General features: G+C 36.0%; 1 protein-coding gene and 1 long non-coding RNA gene across 5 annotated transcripts; one reads left to right on the plus strand and one right to left on the minus strand.

Annotated features, from left to right (window-relative positions):
• LOC144959007 (uncharacterized) lies at positions 1–23,525 on the plus strand. 4 transcript variants are annotated; one of them, XR_013642547.1, is made up of 2 exons: positions 1–380; positions 23,275–23,525. It is a non-coding gene; the product is annotated as an uncharacterized LOC144959007 (long non-coding RNA). The 4 variants fall into 4 exon arrangements; XR_013642548.1 differs by lacking the exon at positions 1–380 and adding an exon at positions 15,112–15,234; XR_013642545.1 differs by lacking the exon at positions 1–380 and adding an exon at positions 15,519–15,553.
• Positions 2,758–14,100, minus strand: LOC144958861 (uncharacterized). Its single transcript, XM_078891114.1, has 2 exons — positions 14,019–14,100; positions 2,758–4,863 (listed from the first exon to the last, which is right to left on the minus strand). The coding sequence occupies exon 2, from the start codon at positions 4,623–4,625 to the stop codon at positions 3,420–3,422; it is 1,206 nt and encodes a 401-aa protein (XP_078747240.1). The 5' UTR covers positions 4,626–4,863; positions 14,019–14,100; the 3' UTR covers positions 2,758–3,419.
• Positions 23,526–24,214: the final 689 nt, after the last annotated feature.

Consider the following 24,214-nt stretch of genomic DNA (forward strand, 5'->3'; position numbering starts at 1 on the left):
GTACGTTCTCTAGTTATTAAACCTACGTCTCCCAGGCACCGACACTGTCCGGAAGGACCCCATCGTCACGTGACTCCCTGTCCTTCCAACCTGATAAAATTTCCTTTCACACCAATTGGTATGAGGAATTCATCACCGATGTGACAATACCCACTCCAATTGCTTGTTCACCAGGGCCACACTACCACGAACTTCCGTGTAATCTTTCAGGGAAGCATGTCCTTGCATGTCTGTACTCTTTCAGCAGAGGTAATTGGAGATAAATGATTCCCAGGTTCATGCCAGAAATGGTGCCTTTTCCTGAAATGCCAAATCCCTTGTCGGTGTCGATCCCAAAATACATGAGTCCGTCTTCTCAAACGGAACAATAGCTGAAGAAGGTAAAAGTTTGATTTTGACGTTCGTTTCTGTTATGGACTTATACATAGAGTTACTCAAAGAAAGAGTTGCTCCCCTTTGTTATTAGCTAATTGATTTTAGTCACAGCTTAATTTAAAATATTATTTGTGCTTAAAAATATCAGAGTGGCATGCCCTAGGAAGGATGCACTCTTTGTTCTTTACTTTCCATATTAGAGTTATATATACTGTTTTTCATACCTACCATGTTGTTGCGATATATTTGTATATACTCTAATTTCTACACAGTAATAAAACTGTTCTCTTACATATCACTTACCTAACGCTACTGAGTTGAGTGATTCCACAATATTACTCTGGGTTCCCGTAAAAAACACATCAGTTTCTGTAAACTGGGTGGTACAGCAATATGATTTATAGAAATAAATGATGCTCAAGTTCGCACAGTCAACTTTCATTCTCACATGCAAAACATACACAACATAAAATGCGAAACTCTATAAACTCCAAGAACATTAACATAACCACCCACAGCCAAACAACTACAATATTACAATGTAACAGTGAATATTATGTAAATTAAATCTTACATCAAACTCACATTTGCCGTTAACACTTGCCGTTAAGCAAAAAGTTTGTTGTCGATTATAATTGTGTGTTACTGCGTTGCAGCCAAAACCAGTAAACAATTGACTGAACCACATACTTACTATATATCCCATAGATCTATTCACGATAACTTAGAAGATTTTTTAAAAATCGTATCGTTATAAGAGCGAATGAGTACTGATTCCCTACCGCATGATTACTCACATTTCGTCCAGTAGATTTGCTCTTGGGGCTACCTCTAATCAAACTCTCTTCTCATACTGTCTTAACTTTCTTGAATTCAGCATGATAAAAAAATAGAACTGATATCTTCGATTTTCTATTCGTATGAACTCGGAAGAGTAAACTTTTTCTTCGATGCTCGATAACTGGATCTAAATATTATGTAGATGATGATGATAATGATTATAATAACAATAATAATAATAAAAAAAATAATAATAATAATAATAATAATAATAATAATAATAATAATAATAATAATAATAATAATAATAATAATAATAATAATAATAATAATAATAATAATAATAATAATAATAATAATAATAATAATAATAATAAAAATAATAATAATAATAATAATAATAATAAAGATAATAATAACAACAACAACAACAAATCAGAAACTCTCGTGTCCGAGCTAAATGATGTAAAATCTAGGTCGCTACTTTCCCTTTCCAAAAATGTGACCCAACGTTTCAAAACGGTAAGATGTCAGGATGAACCAGATGCTAAACCGACAAATATATTTAAATTGGGCAAAAATTGATTTATAGTTATTTGACACTCTAAAATATGATATTCATTCTCCTCAACAGGGCATACAAACTTAACTTAAGTCTGATATTTCTGGATACAAATTCAATTTTCAGCATCTTAAGCATCCCGACTAAAATATGATTTTGAGAAGTTGGGTTACAAATATGTATTGCCTCGCCAACCAACAATCGGTGTGCACAATCTTTATACCTTTTTATTTGGAAAGTCTTGGCACTCTGATTATTTGGCAAAACGAAACTTTATAAATGGATCCTTCGGCCAAGGAATATATGGATCCTTCGACCAGGGAATGCATGGATAATTCCACCGTGGAATATATGGATCCTTCGGCCAGGGAATGTATGGGTCCTTCGGCCAGGGAATGCATGGATCCTTCAGCCAGGGAATGTATGGATCCTTCGGTCAGGGAATATATGGATCCTTCGGCCAGGGAATGTATGGATCCTTCGGCCAGGGAATGCATGGATCCTTCGGCCAGGGAATGTATGGATCCTTCGGCCAGGGAATGCATGGATCCTTCGGCCAGGGAATGCATGGATCCTTCTGCCAGGGAATAAATGGATCCTTCGGCCAAGGTATGTATGAATCTTTCGGCCAATGAATGTGTAAGAAATTAATCATAATTCATTACTTTATCTACTGTAACCTTTGCAGGAGGAGATAAATTTAAACTTTACTTGTCAAGATGTAATACAAAAATCGTTAATGTTTCTACCTTCTTTTGTGGAATGATATTAGATTGGAGACAAAGAAAGCATGTTCCCTGGATAGTTTTAAGACGTTGATCGACCGAGATGTGTAATATCTAAGATTTCAATATGACCAGTAATATTTTCATTCTCATTTGGACAAGAACAAACAAAGAGCAAAAGGATGTCCAGGTCAGACTCAGAAAGTGTCGGTGGGTTAGCCATACTCTGTAATATAACCAAGCAGGCTCTCGAATGGAACCCATAGGGCAAAAGAAAACGGGGTCGTCCAAAAGAGACTGGGAGGAGAAGCCTTCACCAAGATTTGTGCGTCTCTAATCTTACCTGGAGTGAGGCAAAGGTCTGTGCCAAGGACAGACAAAGATGGAAGAGTGCTGTTGAGGCCATATGCTTTGCCAGGAACCAAGAGGCATAAGTCAGTATGTCAAGTCATTTGTTTAATAATTCATTGATGGTAATATCCATAGATCATAATGTTATGCTTTTAATATCAGAGGAATTTAAAGAATATGATCCTACTCCATCTAATATTGACAAGGGAGTCCATTTAGCTCATTTGGTAAAGCGCTCTTTTCAAACACAAAGAGACCAAGTTCGATCCCGAGTGAAGTCGATGTTTTTTTCTGAGCAGTGAAAATTCATTTTAAGGACAGAGACAACACTGGTTTTCAAGAAATTGTCTGAATACAATTGCTCGTTGGCGTGGATGTTTATATAATAGCTCAAGTTTTGAAAAAAAAGGCTCTTTTTCACTCGAGTTGAGACTACACATTGATTTTGTTGTAATTTCAGATATAATAAAAATTAGATAAGGCAGAAATTTCGTGTCATCATAGCGCACCTTCAAAGAAACATTGCTGCCACCGTGTCTATTCGTTGGTTTCAATATTCTTCTGATATACAATGTCCTTCTTGGTGGCAGCATTCTACTAAATCACTTTTATTATATTTTTTTTTGTCACCGCACAGTGGTAACAGCATTCCATTCACTTACTTTTTTTTCTTTAGTTTTGCAAAAGTATGACTGAAATATCTGTCTATATTTTGTACTAATCCTGTAGTAAATGAATATATTGATACTCGAATTGATGGTGGCGAACAAAAAAATGAGTTCATGCATGATATGGTCTAGTCTCTCATATTGCCTCCCTGTATTGAATCGTCGATCTGCGAGAGTCATCACTAGCATGGTAAAATCTGGACTGTAACAAACACAAAATATAATCGATATAGTAGTGATCATTTTTACCAACCGGGCTTCTTTATCAAAATTAGCTTTCGACAGCGTCGTGTTCTTGGCTTTACATGTCGCTTCTGACTCAAATTTGCTCGATTTAGAGCCGTTCCTCGTAGCATGGTTATCAATAGATCCAACCGTATTATTTGAATCATCGTTAGCTCTGCTTACTCTATTTCTCCATTCCTTCGAAACCCTGACATAGGAGCTGGTTATAATAGTACAGACAACCACAATAAAAGCGGTTAATAAATGTAGGGCCATGTAGTTTCCATAAAATAACAAACCATGCCAGATGTCTCTATCTGTTCCATGAACAATACCCAATGTCGTAATATTTGTTCCTTGTACCTTTACATCACCGATGTAATTTGTTGCAAAAAATTGTATGTGGCTAGAAAACCCGTATACAAATATAGATAGCAGGTATATGAAAGCTCGGCGTGATGCGAACATGCCTTTAACTCGAAAAGGCATCACAACGCACATACACCGCTCAAAGGCTATGTAAGCTGTTAACATTCTATTTAGGCCTATAAATATCTTAAGTGGCCATCCCAGTATTAGAATTGAAACAATGCGTGGATTTAAAGGTAAGTAAGTAATTTCAAGCCTATAAACAAGATAGCTTGTGCTTAAGAGCATATTCATGAAGCACACACCCAGATCAGCTAAGGATAGGGAGAAGAGGTTGAGAATACTTCCCTCGGAAAAGATTCCTTGTTTGACGAAGATGAAAATGTTTATGATGTTAGTGACAGTTCCGAAGAAACCGCAGATAAATCCAATGGTGATGCCGAGAATCAGGGTCAATACATAGACTGTTACGGCATCGACTATGGGTCGACGATCATCCTCTGGTCTGAGAAAACGTGTGATTGTGGTCCATGTGGCGTTGATTGTCGAGTTCCCTACGGCGGTAAACATCACACTCAGATCTACCTAGTATTACGAAAAATTCCTAGAATTATGGATTTTTGGCTCTGGCTGCAGATCTGCAAATTTGTCTGTTATTCAATAAATCTTACTCAAAATGATAATGTCATTTCAGAGAACCAATATTTATGACTTTGGAGCAATATTCGGTCATGCTGAGGGCAATTTATCATCTTTGAAGCTATTTTTTGGTGACTTCATTTTTTATTCCAAGTGGAAATACGATTTTCTGAAATTTTGTGTAGACATATCTGATCGAACTGGTTTTACCAGGAACTGTTGTGTTACTAATACAGTCGTGGCCAAAAGTTTAAGACCAAGTTTTAAAAAACTCTCATCTAGCTATTTTTTTCATTTTTCGCAACATGCTTTCTGGTGCAGCACAGGAAATGAACTCATTTCAATCTCTTCTTCTTCTAGGTTCCATGCCTGGTCCAGGCTTCGGATACTGCATGAATTATCTCTCTCCATTCCTCCCTGTCTCTTGCTTTTTCAAACAGCTCTTGGATTGTTAGGTTGGTGAAGCCCTTCAGTTGGTCTATGAGTGTTTTTCTTTGTCTCCCCCGGGCGCGTTTACCAGGTATTTTTCCACAACTTGCCAGATATTCATTCTTATCTTTCCTTACTATGTGTCCGAAAAAGGATAGTTGTCGATCCGCTATTAAGGGCATTAGTTTTCCTTTGTTGGTATGTTTGTTTTAGCACTTCTTCGTTCGTTTTGTGTGCAGTATACGATATTCTCTGCATCCTTCTCAAACACCACATTTCAAAAGCTTCAATGTTCTTTTGTGTTTCTGCATTTGTAGTCCAGCTTTCGCATCCGTATAACAAGATTGGCCACACGTAGCACTTCAAGACTCGGAATCTAATCCCGAACGACATTTCAATAAAAGATGTTTATTCTGCAATCTTTATACCTGACAGCAAAGGCTAATGTTCATATTAACATTGTGAATCAATGTATAGTCATTTTGATTGAACTTTGTGCACAGCACAAAAATGGGCAAAAAGCCATCCATTTCTAGCATTGTTAGGGCTTACATACCTACCTGGATACCTCTGTATAGAGCTTTTAGACTTGGTGTAGTCTCCTTCGCTCCTCCTAATCTATTAATGATTGGACCAATTTTTATAATTGAACTTGTTTCCTATGGTGTTGCTTATCTCCAACTCTGCTTTGAATTTATTCAAATTTTTTGCTGATACTGTGGTTTCTTGCAGTTTATTCCAGTTATTTACAATTCTAGATGAAAAAAGTTCCTTCTTTCATTTGTTTTAAAACGTTCCTTTTCAGTTTCTTGCTGTTTCCTCGTGTCTGAATGTTCTTGTTTGGTTTAAGGGATCCTGCCTCTACCCTGTCTATTCCCTTTACTATTTTATATGTTTGGATCATATATATCATACATGATGACATTATTCAATGACGGGTACAAAGAACGTGTCATATTATGCAAGCTAGGGTACAGCAAGACTGGAATGCACAATGCTATTCAAAAGTACCAATCAGAAGGCATTTTTTCTGGCAGAGACAGAACTGGCCGCCAAGGAAACTTCTTCCAGAGCCGATAGGGTCATTAGGACAGTGGTTTCGAAGAAATCTACTGCCTCATGCCAAAAAATTCGATCTGTGCTCATGTTATGTGGTGTTGATGTATATCGTCGGACAGTCTCACGACGCTTGCCTTATGATTTCGGCCTCTGATCTCAAAAACCAGCTCGAAAACTAAGGCTGACCCGAATTATGAAACAGAAACGATTGGCGTTTGCATCTAAGCACAAACATTGGACTGAAGAGCAATGGGGTAACGTCATGTTTTCAGCGAACCAACAGTGCAACAGTTTGTTGTTCGTAATATAACGTGAGAAGACCAGCTGGTAAACGGTCTGATGAAAAGTATACAGTCCAGGCCGTGAAACACCCGCCAAGCCAAATGATTTGGGGAACATTTTCCAAGTCAGGAACTGCCGTTCTATATTTTTTGGATCGTTTAACAACGATGAATGGCCAAAAATACCTGGAACTACTGAAAGACAAACTACATTCTAATCTGCAGTCACAAAAGACAAATTACATTCTAATCTGCAGTCATACCAGCGTAATATATTCATGCACGACGGTGCCCCTTACCACAGAGCAAAAATTGTTCAGGACATTCTTTCGAATGACAAGGTCACGACCTTGGAATGGCCCGGAAACAGTCCAGATCTAAATCCGATAGAGAATCTGTGGCACTACATGAAAAACAAGATTGCAGACTAAAAGCCCGCAAACAGTAAAGCCCTTGTTGGAGCAATTTGGAGTCAAGAGCTTTCTCCGGAATACTGCCAAAGCCTGATTTCCATCATATAGCGATGGATCAAAGCTGTCCTCAAAGCAAAAGATGGACATACAAAATAATGAAATATGGTTGAAGGATTCAGTAAAGGTATATATTTTTAATCATCTGAAGTGAGTTTGTTTACATCTCCTTGTTTCACAAGTTTTAGATTTATTGTGTATTAATTTATTTATTTTGGACAACTTTGGGCCACGACTGTGATACATTTCAGGGCACCGGTTCATTATTTAAAAAGTTAGAACTGAAAAAAAATATCAACCACTAAGAGGTAGAGTTGCAATATTAGAATTCGGTCTGATTTCTAAACGCAATTTTAACATTGTAGTAATGGACTATATGTTGTGTTGGTTGGAGTATTTCCAATACAACATTGAGACTATAACAATTTGCGGTTATCAGACCTGGAAATGAGTAAATGTCGCATTAATTCAAAACTTGATTCTTTGTAATTCAGGTTTGAAAACCACTGTATCAAAATTGTATGAGTTATTAAGTGCCAACATAAAAGCTACCCGGAGATAATGTTCACAATAGAAAACGTTAAATAATATAGTTCAACCCACCGTTCACCAAATCAGTCATTACATGAATTGGCCATCAATTTATCACTCTCATAGATAAACAATTTCCCCGAACAACCGGCTCTATAAAATAATAGACAGGAGCAATGTTAAAGTATGCTACAATTGCCCATATAATATGAAGCAGTTAATCATGAACCACAACAAGCAAATTCTGAGTAACCCAAATGATAAAAGCACACCAACCAATCGCAACTGTAGGAAAAAGAACACTTGCCTCTTACAAGAAAACCTCTTACAAGACCATCATCTAACAACCAACAACACTACAGCACAATACATTGGTAGCACAGAACATCATTCAAAACAAGCTATAACAATAACAAAACGACATTGAAGATCAAGAGAGTCAAGAGCAAAACATCATATCGTTAACGCACTACATGGATTAAATACATGCAAACAAAACACCATCAGTAACATGTAAAAAATAGTAGTCCCTAACGATGTGGAGACATCGTGCAGACACTAAAATGAATTCAAACTACATAATAGCACAAAACAAAGCCTCTCCCACTACCCCCCCCAATATGCGTCCCCTTTGTCTCCCTTTCCATCCCCCTTCCCTTCTCTTCCACCCCCCCCACACCCCCACATCCTCCCTCTCCCAAATTTTCTCATTTCCTCAATATCCCCAAATGATCCCTATGGATAAATTTGGCCATTTTGTTAATTTCTCCTGTTGAGTACATTGGGGAGGGTTGCTGCATGCGACTGCCTGCCTTTGCCAGTTGGTCAGCGATCTGATTTCCAAGTATCCCACAGTGTCCTGGAATCCACTGCAGTACAATGTTGGTAAACTTGCTTAGCTTCATGAGGTCTTCCACCAAGGCGTCTATATCATCCGCAAAGGACATCATTATATCCTCCAGAATTTTCTTAGCATCTGTTAAAATCACTATGTGTCTTGGTTTTTCATTTTCTGAGAGGATTTGCTTAACAGCTTCATGGATTGCATCTGCCTCTGACTTGTAGATTGAAGTGCGAGTACCAGTCGGTTTGCTGATCTCCTTTTGTTGACCATTTGTGTACTCGATGTGCACTCCCAGGCCCCGCACGTGTGTTCTTTATTGCATGAACCATCGGTATAGATTCTTGTCCATTATTTCCAGGGTAGTTTTGATCAATGCACTTCTGTACAGACTTCTTGATTTCTTCACCGTGTTTTTGTTTTGTTGAAATGTCACCAACGGAAGTCTTGATTTTCAAGTGATTTCAAGTGATTCAAGTCCAGAGCAGGTGCCTCTGGACAATGTGACTGCGGACTTGAAAATGAAAATGGACATCATGTCCTAATGGAATGTCCAAAGTACAACCAGTTGAGAAGGAACTTCTGGCCTGACCCAACCCCATACTCAAAGAAGCTGTACGGCAGTGAGGACGACCTCAGGACCACTGTGGGCTTCATTCACCAGACCGGACTGACCATGTGACGTGACGGGAACGAAGAAGAAGAAGCAGAAGATCCCTAACCTAACAACCCACACTCTCCTGTTCTGAATCGAGCAACGAAGAAGAACCAATACATATAGATAAAGATGAATTCAAGAATCTATTTAAGCACTGCAAACCAAAGATATCGCATGGTCCTGACTTGATTTGTGGAAATATTCTTACCAACTGTTTAGAACAGCCTGCTGTTCCCTATAGATAGTATGCGCTTGGCTAAGAAGCTCATAACATTGCCATCCGGAAGTACAACGGACCAACACAAAGAACTGTGTGTATTCATGAACGTTTATAGTCAGTTTAATACTGCTCAGTGAGCATTACTCATAAACGCGGCTGGCAAAAAAAAACAATAACAAAGACCTGAGTGACGTCATCTTCGAACTATCTATACGCACACTTTTCAGCAATCTGACGATGAACAAATTGTCCCAATTCTGTGGAAAACTTCAATTATCGTACCAGGGCCTAAACCTTCCTCTAACAGAATTGAATGATTACCGTCCTGTCGCATTAACATCAATCGTCATGAAATGGTTCAAAAAGATTTTGAAATGACAACTTTTACAAAAAGTGTCTGATTACGAGATACTTGACAAACACCAATTCTATCTCAACATAGACGCAGCGTAGAAGATGCCTTATTTATTGTCATCAACACGAAGATAAAACATTTAGACAAATCACTCAAAAACTCTTCACGAATCTTATTCGTTGACTGTTCAACTGCTTTCAATCTAATGAACACAACTATCTTCATTATTAATTTGTTATTGTTATCATTGAAGCTACCTAGCTATCTCATACGCGATTATATGAGTAATTTTAAGCTAACTTTTCTTTCTTTATTTATTTTAGAGTAAAATAATTTGTTTTGTGTTTTTTAATTATTATATATTTTTAAAAAATTAATTTATCAATCTCCTATATTTTAAATATAACTTTGAAACGCACCTTTCCACTCCCGTTCACCCACTTACATTCTCTCTCTCTCTCCCTCTCTCTCTCTCTCTCTCTCTCTCCCTCTCTCTCTCTCTCTCCCTTTCTCTCTCTCCTCTTTTTTAAATATGTTAACAGCATAGGTGGGGGACCAAAAAAAAAACTATTGCTGTCTATTATTCTTCAATAACCCCCCTTCCCCCCCCCCCGGACCTTATTCTTGATATATATATATATATATATATATATATATATATATATATATATATATATATATATATATATATAGTTTTGATATCATTACGTCATCTCATTCTCTCTCTCTCTCTCTCTCTCTCTCTCTCTCCCTCTCTCCCTCTCTGTCTATATATATATATATATATATATATATATATATATATATATATATCTTCCATTGCACACACACACACACACACGTAGACACATTTACAAATTTTCGCCTATATTATCATGACAATCTAATATAAATATTTATGTATTTTTTGTTTACTTGAAAAAAGCGGACGGCCGAAACGTCATTTGATTTGTGTTGTTCATTCGTGAGTCAGATTTACTCCCTTTATCTTTGTATAGGCACCTCTATTTATTAGTTTTACTCATGAAATGGTTCCATAACTTTCTAGTGGAGAGACCTCGGTACGTTAAAATGGGAATACATTTCTCGGCAACAAAGTCCATTTCAATTGGCGGCCCACAAGGATGTCTTAGTCCTCTAATTTTGTCTATTTTCTACCAAATGATTGTTTGCCTGTTTTTCACGAATGTCTCGGTGTTAAATATGCAGACGATACAGCCATTTAGGACTTTTGAATAGCCAAGAATCAGAAAATTATCATATAAACCAAATAGAACATTTTGTAAATTGGTGTCAGAACTTAATGTATCCAAAACAGAGGAAATAAATAAACAAAGAGTTGTACTCGTCAATCAATTCAAATATTTAGGAGAGATCATTGACGAATTACATATTTTCAAATCTCGTGTAGATAGCATCTCTAGGAAACTTTATCAAATAAATATATTCTCCGAAAATGTAGACATTTTGATCTTAGCAGAAAGACAATGATGCAAATCTATAATTCCCTTCTCCTTTGTGCATTAACTTTGAGTTTAATAATCTGGTGGGGAGGGTGTGGTTTGAAAGAGAAATCAAAATTACAATTTTTTATCCTGATGAATCTACTCACACGCCAAATGCCTGGAAACAACAGAAACTTCAATACCAGAATTAATCAGACTATTTTTGCTATCACGCGCTAAATTACCCAAGTTGAATGATAAATCCATAATACAAATTTTCATTAAAATCTCAAAGCAATACTGCATTTGGATCGTGTACTCACGAAGTGTGTTTAAAAAAACAACACTCTGGATGTGCAGGATTTTATTTAATAGTCAAAATACGCCCTTATTGACTTTATCACCTGGCACGACCAGGTGAGTTGTTTTCATTTTTCAAGACAACACAATGGCAGAAACAATGGGCCAGAAACTCATTGGAACTATAGAAAACGTGTAAAAAACGTTAGCAAAGAATTACAACACATCAATATTGGAGAGAACTTTTAGAACACGGTATAGATAGTTCGAAGAAGACGTCACTCGTGTCTTTGTTATTGTATTTTGCCATCCGCGGTATGAGTACTTCTCACTAAACTGTACTAACCAGACTATAAATCTTCAAGGTTACACACAGTTTTGTGTGTTGGCCAGTTTTACTTCCGGATGGCAATGTTGTGAACTTCTTAACCAAGTGCATACTATCTATAGAAGACCCTCACTATCAATGTTTTACCTATACAACTTTTCAAGAGTTTATGCTCCTGTGAGTAAACTTTCGAAAAATAGAGATTTTCAACGTTACAGCCGCCCCATACAAAGAAGCACTCACAAAAAGCGGATAAAACACACCATTTGAATACACAGAAGGCCCCTATCATATAAACCTCAACACACAAGTGAAGAACGAAAAATAAGAAATCGGCATATAACTTGGTTCAAACCACCTTTCGACGAAAACGTCATCACCAACATGGGACAGCAGTTCCTGAAACTATTTGATACACTCGTCCCAAAGAATCGCAAGCTACATAAAATTATCAACAGAAATAACATAAAAATTAGCTACTCTTGTATGCGCAACATGGAACAATTAATTTCAAGCCACACAAAACAATTTTTAAAAACCGCCGACAAGAGCAAAACCCATACACCATAAAATGCAACTGCAGAAAGAAGGATCATTGCCCGTTAAATAAACAATGTTTAGAATCTAATACATGAAGCCACAGTCACCGAAACTAAAAGAAACAAGCAGGAAAAATATGTAGGACTAACATAAAATAATTTCAAAATTAGATACAACCTCCACACCCAAACCTTTAGAAACACCAACAAAACAAAGATCTGCAAAGCTCAGCGTACATATTTGGAAATTCAAAGACAACAAGCTAGACCACAGCATTTCATGGAAAATTCTATCTAAAACAACAGGATATACAACATCATCAAAACAATGTAGTTTATGCCTGGACGAATAACATGCTATAATTAAATACCCTCACAAAGCCACACTCAACACGAAAAAGGAGATGAAGATAGCGAATAATTGATATATACTTGTAGAAGATGTAATATATATATATATATATATATATATATATATATATATATATATATATATATATATATATATATATATATATATATATATATAATCTAGTGGTATACACAAATCGTAAACGCATACATACACTCGGACATCTATACACTCCATCAAGGAATGGAACGCTCTCCCACCTGAAATCCTAGATATTACAAAGAACAGCAAATTTGGTCAACTATTAAACATTTATCTTTCAGCTCAATAACACAATTACGAAGAGAGTCACCATATAATTGTATAAAATATGCAGTGATGAGTAATTCGCATTTTGCAGATAAAGACGTTAAACTTGAACTTGTACAGTCAACCAAAATTAAATGTAGAGCTAACCTTAGATCTGAGATAAGCTGACGACACTGCACTCCTGTCAACCTCGCCTTCTGGATTAGACAGGCTAGTGCAATCCGTAAGACAATATGGGGAGGACAGAGACCTGCCCCTAAAGACCAAATTAATGGACAGTGATAAAAGTCCAAAAGCTGAAATTGTGGTTAACGGAGAAAAACTGGAGAATGTCAATAATTTTGTATATCTTGGGACAAGAATAGAGGCAAAAGGAAAATCAAACCCTGATATCTAAAGGAGGATAGCACTTGCCCAAACAAAATTGACGAAAATGATGACATTATAGAAAAGTGAAAACATCCAACTAAAAATCAAAATATTAAGAACATGCATAATTCCAACAGCATTATATTGATGTGAATCATGGACAGTCACAAAAAACCCGATGAGAATAAAATTAATGCAGTTGAAATGAAATGCTACAGGAAAATTCTCCGCATTCCCTGGACAGCAAAGGAAACTAACAAAAATGTGAAAGAGTCACTGGGCATTGGGAAGCCATATCTCATCAAGGTGATAAAGAAACTAAAATTTGCCTTTTTTGGACATATCAAGAGAGATAACACCCTTGAAAAAAATTCTAGAAGGAATTTGGAGGGCAGAAGATGGAGAGGGAGACCAAGAAGATAATGGTCACAAGACCTCAGCAAATGGATGAATAAGCCACTGACTGAATGTGGAAGGATGGCTCAGGACAGAAGCTTGTTTCAGTTGGCAGTTGCGGCGGCCACGTCAAAGTTTAAATAAGCTATGATATATATATATATATATATATATATATATATATATATATATATATATATATATGTATAAATATATATATTTATATACACATATATATATATATATATATATATATATATATATATATATATATATATATATATATACACATAATCGAGTCATCTACACAAGTTGTACACGCATACATACACTCGGACATATATACACACACATCATCATTGTTAATTTTGCGACAGTCAATTTTATCATAATGTAGCAACGTCTAAATAACTATCGCACGAACACAAACTTGTCTATTTACCGATTCGTTATTTTCTATCTTCTTTATAATTTATTGTGATCGCCAGGAACCTGAAGGTGTACGAGCGGTTGGAGGATAGTTTATTTTTTATTTTTTTATTTCAGGACGAATGGTAAAATGTCAAAATAAAAAAACAACACTATTTTTTTTTTAAATTTCATCCACTAAGTTGGTGACCCCGAAAACTAACAACGCAATAATTGCAATTTCATGAAAAGTAAGTTTTATTATGATTTGCGTCTACAATGGCTCATATAGACGCCGACACCACCGTTTTAGTGTTCCAGCCCTACAGTTTGTTTGGTTTGTAAATATGAAGCTCAATTTATACTTCGTGGTGTATCGGATGATAGCAGAAAATACTATCATAAAAATGTGTCTGTTTCATTCACTAAAATATCATATTATCTTCAATTATAGTTGCAATGAATAAGACAACCACCTTAGAGTAGAATATTTCGATTACTACTTGACATTAAAACGGTATAGTTTTAGTTAATTGTTCTCTCTGATACATTGACAAAGTGAGATAATTGACAAATCATCTATATCAATTCATCGCAGCGAACTTTTTATTCTCTATTGCCTCCTGGCACTTTTCTACTCCATTTTATTTTCTGTTTTTATACCCTTTATTATAGCTTATAGCAAGATTTTTTGAAAAACGAGTTCTTACTATAATTTTCTTCAGTTCAATTCGATATAAATATAAATTTTTATTTCGTCTGTAATTACATAATAACAGAAAATGTATATTTGAAGACTGTTTTAAAGCTACGTGTTGACATTCGTATAGTTAACCTATAGATTTATCAATCAAGTCACATTCAACGATAACGATTGAGAAAAAGCATGCCGCTACATGGATTATAACGTGCCAGAGGCCATAATATTATTGAAAAACAATTCCTACAAGGCCACAGCACCGTTCATTATCTAGCTTAACCGTTTCCATATCAACTATAGGAAAATGGTTACTTCGTTCCTTACGATATAACAAATCATTTTCTCATTCACATTTGTTTTGCACATGCGTAATACTTTATTTGAGGAAATTATTTGGTACATTAGTCTTGATCCAGTTCTATGAAAGTAATGCTGTGCAATACAGATTGTTTTGCTGAAAAAAATTATGAAAATAAAAGAAAATATTTACCCCCTTCTGTTCTGGTTAGACCAGAATTGTTTATCATTGCATGTCCATTATTATTGCTAGGTGCTTAGTTTTTATTCTTTGTAAATTTTCCTCACTCGTTCTTTTATTTTTATCATTTGCGTTTATTTTTAATTCTGTATACTGTCGTCAATGTTATTGCTTTTTATAATTCTTATCAATGTGAACAAATTAAAGATTTTCGCGCCTTTTGACGTTATGAGTATTAGTAGAATCATTCATCATTCATTTTCCTTTTCTTTTTCATACGTAACACTTTAACAACATGGGTGATTCCTGTTTACATCAGACATCCTATTTAATGGATTATCTATATTCCTTCTTGGAATGCCTAGGCGATGATATCTTATGATGACGTGGGGTAAGGGTATAAATTTAACTTAATTAAATTTTCGTACGTGGAGGTTCTAACCCTGACTGTGATATAGTTTTAACTATAACGTTCATCATCATCATACATATTTGACTGTCTTATTTTTTATATATTAGTTTCGGGTTTTAGCCCATCGTGTATTTTACTGAATTGTCCTGGTTATATTTTCGACAGTTAACGCACCAGAAATGTATGTTCTGATTCTTAATTTTGGTTATTATGATTCATGTTTAAATTATCTTAGGTTTGTAGCCCTATTGTGTTCGCAGAAATATACTTGTTTAATTTATTGTATTCAATGTTTTTTTTTAAATTTTATATTGTTTTATATACAAATTGATGATTTTTGACACAGTTTGCTAAAATAAGATTTTAGTTGGATGTTGTCATGTGACCATTTGTCTGCATAAAAAATTGCATAAGAACTTCATTTTCAGTTTTTTTTCGACTCAAAATAACGTATTTTGTGACCCATAGTATGGTTAAATCCTGCCAATTTTTAGTTACACTGGACTGATTTCATGAAACAATATCAAATAGTCTTTATGACTAAGTAAAGGCAAAAACATATCAATGAAATGTAAAATCTCTCCTCTATCTTCAACAACCAATCACTTTGTACTTAATTATGTCATGTGGTCACAATCCAATCAGAGAACTAGAGGAGAGTTTTTCCTTTTAAACTCGTTTACTTTGACTTTTAAATGCGTTTTTCTCAAAACTGCAATTTTCGTCACTAAAAACCTATCTCCTCCCTCAGTTTTCAACCAATCTTCTTCAAACTTTCTACAAACAAGTGTCATACAAATACGCAGGTCTTCTAGAAACCGGATTTTTGAAAAAAAATTGTTATGGGCAATTTGAAATTATGTAACTTTTTTGAAGGGGAATAATCGAGTAATAAATTTGAACTTAATTTTTAAAGTTTCTAATTAAAAAATTAAAAATCAGGCTACTAGAGCCTCTTTATTTTCCTATTTTCTACCTGGCCAAAATATTATGGTAATCGCTTGATAAACAAAAAAGCCTTGGACTTTTTAAGATGTGTTGTTTATTTTCCAATATGGCGTCGTTTCCATAGCAACGGGCAACTTTTTTTTGAAAAAGATTATATGCAATCCTTCTTCCCAGACATATACATTATGACTGTGCATAGAAGTATAGGATATTTCATCAAATAAAAATAAATGACCCTTTAGTGTCGCCCCCCCCCCCCCCCCCTCTTATATTTCAAGTTGAGGGCAGCATCAGTCTATCACCTTAGTGAATATTTACTTCAATATCATAACGAATGTATTTTAACATAATACTTTTATTTACTTTTCTTTCTATATGTGCTTCCATTTGATTATAATTTGGTTGGCATTATGATGTGTGGAGGCACCCCGTTTTTGTTCGCATATTAATTACAATTCTACATATTATATTATATTTATATAATTTATATAATTTAATGTGACCAATAATATCTAATATATATATATATATATAGACACACACATAAATATTATATTTTGTAGTCGACCTGCTGTACATACTGCAGTGTATACTTCTGTTGTATATACTGCTGTTATACTTTTGTTGTACATACTGCTGTGTATACTTCTGTTGTACATACTGTATACTTCTGTTGTACAGACTGATGTGTATACTTCTGTTGTACATACTGCTGTATACTTCTGTTGTACAGATTGCTGTGTATACTTCTGTTGTACATACTGTATACTTCTGTTGTACAGACTGCTGTGTATACTTCTGTTGTACATACTGCTGTATACTTATGTTGTATATACTGCAGTGTATACTTCTGTTGTACATACTGCTGTATACTTCTGTTGTACATACTGCTGTGTATACTTCTGTTGTACATACTGCTGTGTATACTTTTGCTTTATATACTGCAGTGTATACTTCTGTTGTACATACTGCTGTGTATACTTCTGTTCTACATACTGCTGTTTATACTTCTGTTGTATATGCTGCAGTGTATACTTCTGTTGTACATACTGCTGTATACCTCTGTTGTACATACTGCAGTGTATACATCTGTTGTACATACTGCTATATACTTCTGCCATACGTGATTTTCTAACGTGCACGTTGTCCTGAAAATATTGTTCTGCTGCATCGGATTCTGCAATTGTTCTTCAAATATCGTCATCATCTTCATCAACAACAACGTTCTCATTATTTCATTTCGTCTGTGTGTATGGCAGCGTTCGCCCTGGTGCGATTTATTATGTTGTAATTCCCAGATTAGTCGAATTTCCGTGAACCAGTGTATAGTCGGACTCGTTAAACCTGGCCTAAGGTCGTAATTCTTTGGTTGTGTCAAACCACATCTCCGTCACGGCTAATATTCAACAATTAAAATCCATTTATAATATTCAAATTCGACCCGTTTATTCATTCTCACTACCCTTAGTCACGTTACTGTAGAACGAGATTTTGTCTCAATGGGACACTAGCTTTAGGCAACCATGAGTTGTTATTTTTCAAACCTGTTGCTATGCTATCTTGTGATGACAACGCCTCTCAGTCGTCATATGAAAACTACTCACCATGGTTATATTCTTACGATCAAAAGAAAGTATACACATTTAAAATCGTCGTTACTTTTTTATCCGTTGGCGTAGGTTAATGATTTTCCACTGAGTTGTTTACCATTAGTCTCCCTGTGTACCGATAGTTGATGTTTTTGTTTTTGACCTGAAATTCGCTCACCACGTTGGGTTCATGCTAAAATGACCTTTTAGCCCCTTACTCTGGACAGGAAGTGTGTAGATTAATTTTTTTGCCATCCGTGTCATCTTGAATCATTTTCAAGGAAGAAAAACACAATGCAAAATACCATCCATTAATCTACGCGATGTCTCGACTTAATGAATGCCACATCTCCATGTATCTCGGCTCATAGCATCATCATCCTCCAGGCCCAGTTCTTTCATATCCAACCATTTTTAGTCTTTGGGCGTCCCTTTTTCCTCTTCCCCGCTAGTTGTATATCCAATACTTTCCTTCCAACGTACTCCCTCTCTCGTCTCTTAATATTTCCGAACCATTTCAATCTATCTTCTCTCCAAATTCGTTCATATCTCACTTTATCTTTTCTTGTCAAGCCAATTGACCTTTCTCAACATCCTCATTTCTGCCACCTCAACTTCTTTATCAGGTTTCTTTGTTGTAGCTGCTGTCTCTAGTCCATACAATATTGGTAGTCTTACAATAGACTTATACAATTTCCCCTTTACTTTGCGGAAATTCGTTTGTTACACATAACTCCCGTTACCTTCATCCAATTATTCCAGCCAGCCTGTATCCTCTTTTTTACCTCCATCTCATTGCCCCCATCTCCTGAGTATTTGAATTGGTTTGTCTCTGGCACATCCTTTTCTCCTATCTTTATTGGTGGTCCTGCTCTCTGTTGTCCGATGCACAAATACTCTGTCTTCGATCTGCTTACTCTTAATCTCCTCTCCAATACCCGTCTCCTGCCTTCCAGCTCCTTTTCCGCCTCAGCTTTTGTATCATTTAAAAAGTACTAGGTCATCCGCATGCATCACGTTCCATAGTGCCTCATGCCGAATGGGTTCAGTGAGAAAATCCATTATTATTGCAAACAGCAGTGGGCTGAGAGTCGATCCCTGGTATAATCCAACTCTTACATTAAATTGCTCAGTTAAGCCAACAGTTGTCCTTACCACTGTCCTGTTTCCTTCGCACATAACTTGGATAACTTTAATATATTTCTCTGTTACCCCCTTTGCTCTTAGACAGTACCAAACAATGTAATTCTCTTTGCTTTTCTCAATACATCTCTGCAATCACTTTATAAGCAAATATAGCATCCGTTTTACTTTTACCAGTAACAAATCCAAACTGTTCTTCACTTATGTCTATATCTTTTCTAATCCTCTTATCGATTACACTTTCCCATATCTTCATTGTATGGCTCAGTAAATTGATGTCCCTATAGTTGCCACATTCTTAAACATCTCTCTTAGTTTTGTATATGGGGAGCAACGTACATTTGGCTAATTTTCTGGTATTCTTTCTTTCTGAAACATGTCGTTGAATCACCGCATCAGGAAATTTAACCCTTCATCTCCAAGTGATTTCCAGACGTCTGTTGGTAACTCGTCTGGTCCAACTGTTTCCCCCTTTTTCATATTGCTCACTGCTGTAGTGATATTTTTCAATCGCTCGACATGTGTTAATCGTTATCGCCCTAGGCACAATTAAAAAGGCCATGTGTTATAGCCATGGACTTGACACCGCATTGAAATTGTTTAATTCACACCTTTATTCTAGAGGGGGGGGGGATCTCCATGTGTTTGACTACACACATAACCGACCTATTTGGGAATTCAAAAGATTATAGAAGCTACAGCGATGACACACAGAACACGATTGGTCTAAAGAAACAACCACTAATGGGCCAGGCAAACCCAAATCCTGGAATATTATTGGTTCCTTGTGATTCCCCAACTCCCGAGAGAAACAAATATAAACCATGACAGTGATCAATATCGCTCTCTCCCATTTAATCCACTTAGAACTAACTGCTTTATAGGGAACTCGAAAGTTCTGTACATAGCGAGAAATGTGTGTGAATGAGGGTGGGTGATACACATGCATTGTGTTAAAATTAATTAATCCCAATTAAACTTGTGTGTAGGAGTGATAATTAATATTGTGTTTTGCCTGGCCGTAAGTAGACACAACTTAAAATAACAGCAATCAATAACTCATGTTATTAAGACTAATTGATTACGCGTGTTATTATAAAATATTTATTCGCTATCTTTATCTATATATTTATATATGATTATATTATTGTATGTATGTATGCCTTCTAAATGAATGAATTTCACAACACGATTTACATTTACTGATGTGCTATCGCTAATACACGATAGTTCTATTTAGTATTTATATGCATTGATTATTATGTTCTCATTGATACATATCTTTCCCCATTCCACTACTTTCATGTGTCCCGTTAATAAAATTACTAACTCATCTTAAAACCAGTGGTAATGTCAAGGGAATTATTTGAAATCCCTCACGACCCTACTATTCTTAGGAATATTGAAATGTTGCAACCTAGTCAAAGACTTGCTCTGGTATTTGCACAGATCGGTTATTAACCAAACCTGCATCGGCTATTGACCCAACATGTATGAGGTTACTGTCCAAGCCTGCATCGGGTGATCAAGGAACCGGTTGTTTGGCTGCATGTGATACAGAGTTGAATCTTACAATCGATACACTGAAACTACTGGAATGAAACGGCTTGTCCCAAATAACAGAAGATGCCTTCGCGCCGCCACCAGTCACATCTAAAGCTAAGCACCATTACAAAGAAAAATGAATAGTTTGTGATATGGGATGAAAAATTAAATACCCATAGCCTAAAGTTAATGAACTTAAATCAGCACTATTATTCTTTGGCTAATTAGGTATTAACTTGATACTGTATGAGGCAATTCTAGTGATTTATATTAAAGCACTTCTTATTTAACGGGGATTAATACTTACCTTCTGAACCAAACTATCCCTATATAACGTTCCAATAATCTACCACTAATTCTACTACCTAATTCTTTAAACCTATAAACATTGTCTTACTTTCGGTCAATTTGTCTGGAGCTTTTTACCCGATTATAACAGAGGAAAATAAAAGTGGAAACAGATTACGAAGTCTATGGGAAACTATCTGACTTCCATCTCTCTACTCCTACGTGCTACTCTCCCACACAGGCGTGACAACTGAATCTAACACCTCGTGCTTGCTTATCTCCACTACTATATTCTCTTTAGGTTGTATAACTGCACTTCTGCTCTCCCTGTCATTCACTTCATTCATGAGCTGTTCGTAGTATGTTCCTCAATTCTCTTCATCTTCGCCAAATACTCTTCCATTCTCATCTTTGATCATCTTAATACGTTGTATATCTCCCCTATTCTTGTCCTTCTGTTTCGTTATTCTAAAAATATTTTCTGGCCTTCTTTACTTTCTAATTGCTCATGTATATCTTTGAATGTCTCGGGCTTTGCTATTGCAACGACTCTTTTTGTTTCTTTCGTTGCCTGTTTATATTCATCTACTTTCATAGCATCCCTGTTTGTTTCCATGGTCTTCCTTGCTTCCCTCTTTTTCTTTATTGTCTATTGAACCTCTTCTCTCCGAGCTCGCCCCTAGCAACTTGTATCATAGGTTATTTTCCATTTCTTTGGGAAATCAATTCCTAGATTTCCTTTCACCGTTGTAGCAAATATTTCTCTTTGCTCCTCCTCTTTTAGTTTCCACATTGTGTTTTCCCCTCACTTTGTTTCTCTTTTATCTTCCTCTTTCCAAAACAAAAAATAAAATTAAAATATAACACATGTTTATGTCAAATGCATACAAAGTGTACAATTTGATGTGTAATTTTGAATTCAAGCTGGCAATGTTAATGAGTTATTGTTATCAGTAGCATAAAGTTGCGTATCATCTGCATAGAGATGATAGCGCAACCCATGACCAGTGATGACATCAGATAATGGAGAAGTAAACAAAACAAAATTAATTGGACCCAAAACAGAGCCTTGGGGAACACCAAAAGACAATGTATGTTGAAGAGAAAGTTTATCTGAAATCATAACCTGTTGCTTTCTGCCATCTAAATAAGATTCAAACCACTGCAAGACAGTCCCAGACAAGCCAAAAGTTATATTAAGTCGTTTAATTAGAATGCGGTGATCAATAGTATCAAAAGCCGTCGAAAGGTCTAACAATGTCAGAAGAGAAACAGAACCTTTATCTAAAACATCAAGCAAATCCTTCGCAACACAGCACAGAGCAGTTTCTGTGCTGTGGTAAGAACGATAAGATGACTGAAATTTTTCCCATAGATTGTTTTCTGGGAGATGTGAAAGACGTCTGAGTACGACTTTTTCAATGATGTTAGAAAGAAATGGCAGATTTGAGGTGAGACGGTAGTTACTAAGGTAATTTATATCGAGGTGATGCTTTTTTATGAGAGGCTTTACAATTGCATTTTTATAGTTATCTGGGACTTGTCCTGAGATAAGTGACTGATTTATAATATGAGGAAGACATAGTCTCAAAATATTAGTTGGTAAAGGATCCTACCTCCCATAGTGGGCAGGGAGGTACTTGCTGTGTCTTCTCTCCCCTGCGCCTGTTTTCCAACACGCTTTCTGTCCTTATCTTGGAATGAGATTACTTGTTTTTTCCTGACCATGGCTAGAGTCCTAGCTGGGAGGGAAACAGTCAAATGCATAGTTATTGTTTTGGAATATAATAGTTTTTTTCCTTGTAAATCATCTCTCTGTTATGTATTATTATAATTGTTATCTTAAATGTATAATGCAAGCATTTGTGTGTATTCCTCTTTGTTGGATCTTGTGCTTGTATCCGGATGAGACTTATGGGTGATCTCAAACTAAGTAAATTGGTGGTATGCTCTTGGAATCTACATCTAATCCCTATTTGTTCCCAGTTCTCCTTTGTCTTACTTTCTCTTGGGTGCTTTAATTGAAATTCTAGAACGTTTTACTATGCCATTTTCTTCCTTTTTACTGGCGCTGATATAACCTAAATGTGTTGCAAGCGCCGTAAAACCCTTTAAAACAAATAAACAAACAAATGATCCCCAATCACATTCGCTTAAAATTATTAACGAATTTCTTATTTTCTTCAGTTTCATCAACAATGTCAAGTCTAGATATTCAATCTTCAAAGATGACCAGTCAGATACCAGAACAGAATTCACCTCTCACCAGGTACCAGACAAGAAACAAGAATAAAGACCAGTTACAACCACAGACCCGACAATACGAAAACGTCTCAACAGACTTCAGATTCCAGCTATGGTCCACACGCACTTAAATTATGTCATCTTTTTGTAAACACATTTTCTTAAATCCAATTCGATTATAGAATTTATATATATCCTAAAATAATATCGTGTCCGTTTTTCATTTCATTATTGTTTGCCATAGACTGGCGCGTATGTTACTTACTACTTAGATTTCCCTTTTTTATTCTTTTACTGAATATTTTCTCTATGTCTTTCTTTTTCTTGAACATCCATGAATATCAATATAATTTAATCACATCTTAATATTCTGTGATTAAATATTACCCATCCCGTCAAAACCTAGATCATGAATATAGTGCATTATCCAATAAACGTGCTCAAAGCGCTTTACAAGGGGTTCCTGACCAACAGCAACACGTAACATGTAGAACGAAACATGACACCTGTTAGGCAATATTATAATTTTTCCAACAGAGAAAATGTTATTAACGGTCATGTACTCATTTTACAACTGAGTACGGTGAGAGAATGTGAGTAAAGAGCCTTTTCCAAGGACTCAGCTATGTGCCGAGCGAAGCTAGAAGCTAGAACCTATGACTTTCCGATCCGAAAGCGAGTGTAATACCACTAGACCACATAAGAGCACCAGTATAATGTCGGAATGAACTGGATAATGCAACTTGAGGTCAACACCAAAATCATGATAGCTTGTCGCTCCAATACGGAACCCACTCCACAGGATCTGTGGAGCAGACTTTAGGTGATGGTCAGTGCAGCTGGGCCCATCCTGGCATTCTCTAAGGATGTGCTCCATAGTCTG

This window comes from Berghia stephanieae, chromosome 13 (genome assembly GCF_034508935.2).
Source record: "Berghia stephanieae isolate SIO BIC M18660-M18661 chromosome 13, UCSD_Bste_1.3, whole genome shotgun sequence".
NCBI lineage: Eukaryota > Metazoa > Mollusca > Gastropoda > Nudibranchia > Aeolidiidae > Berghia > Berghia stephanieae.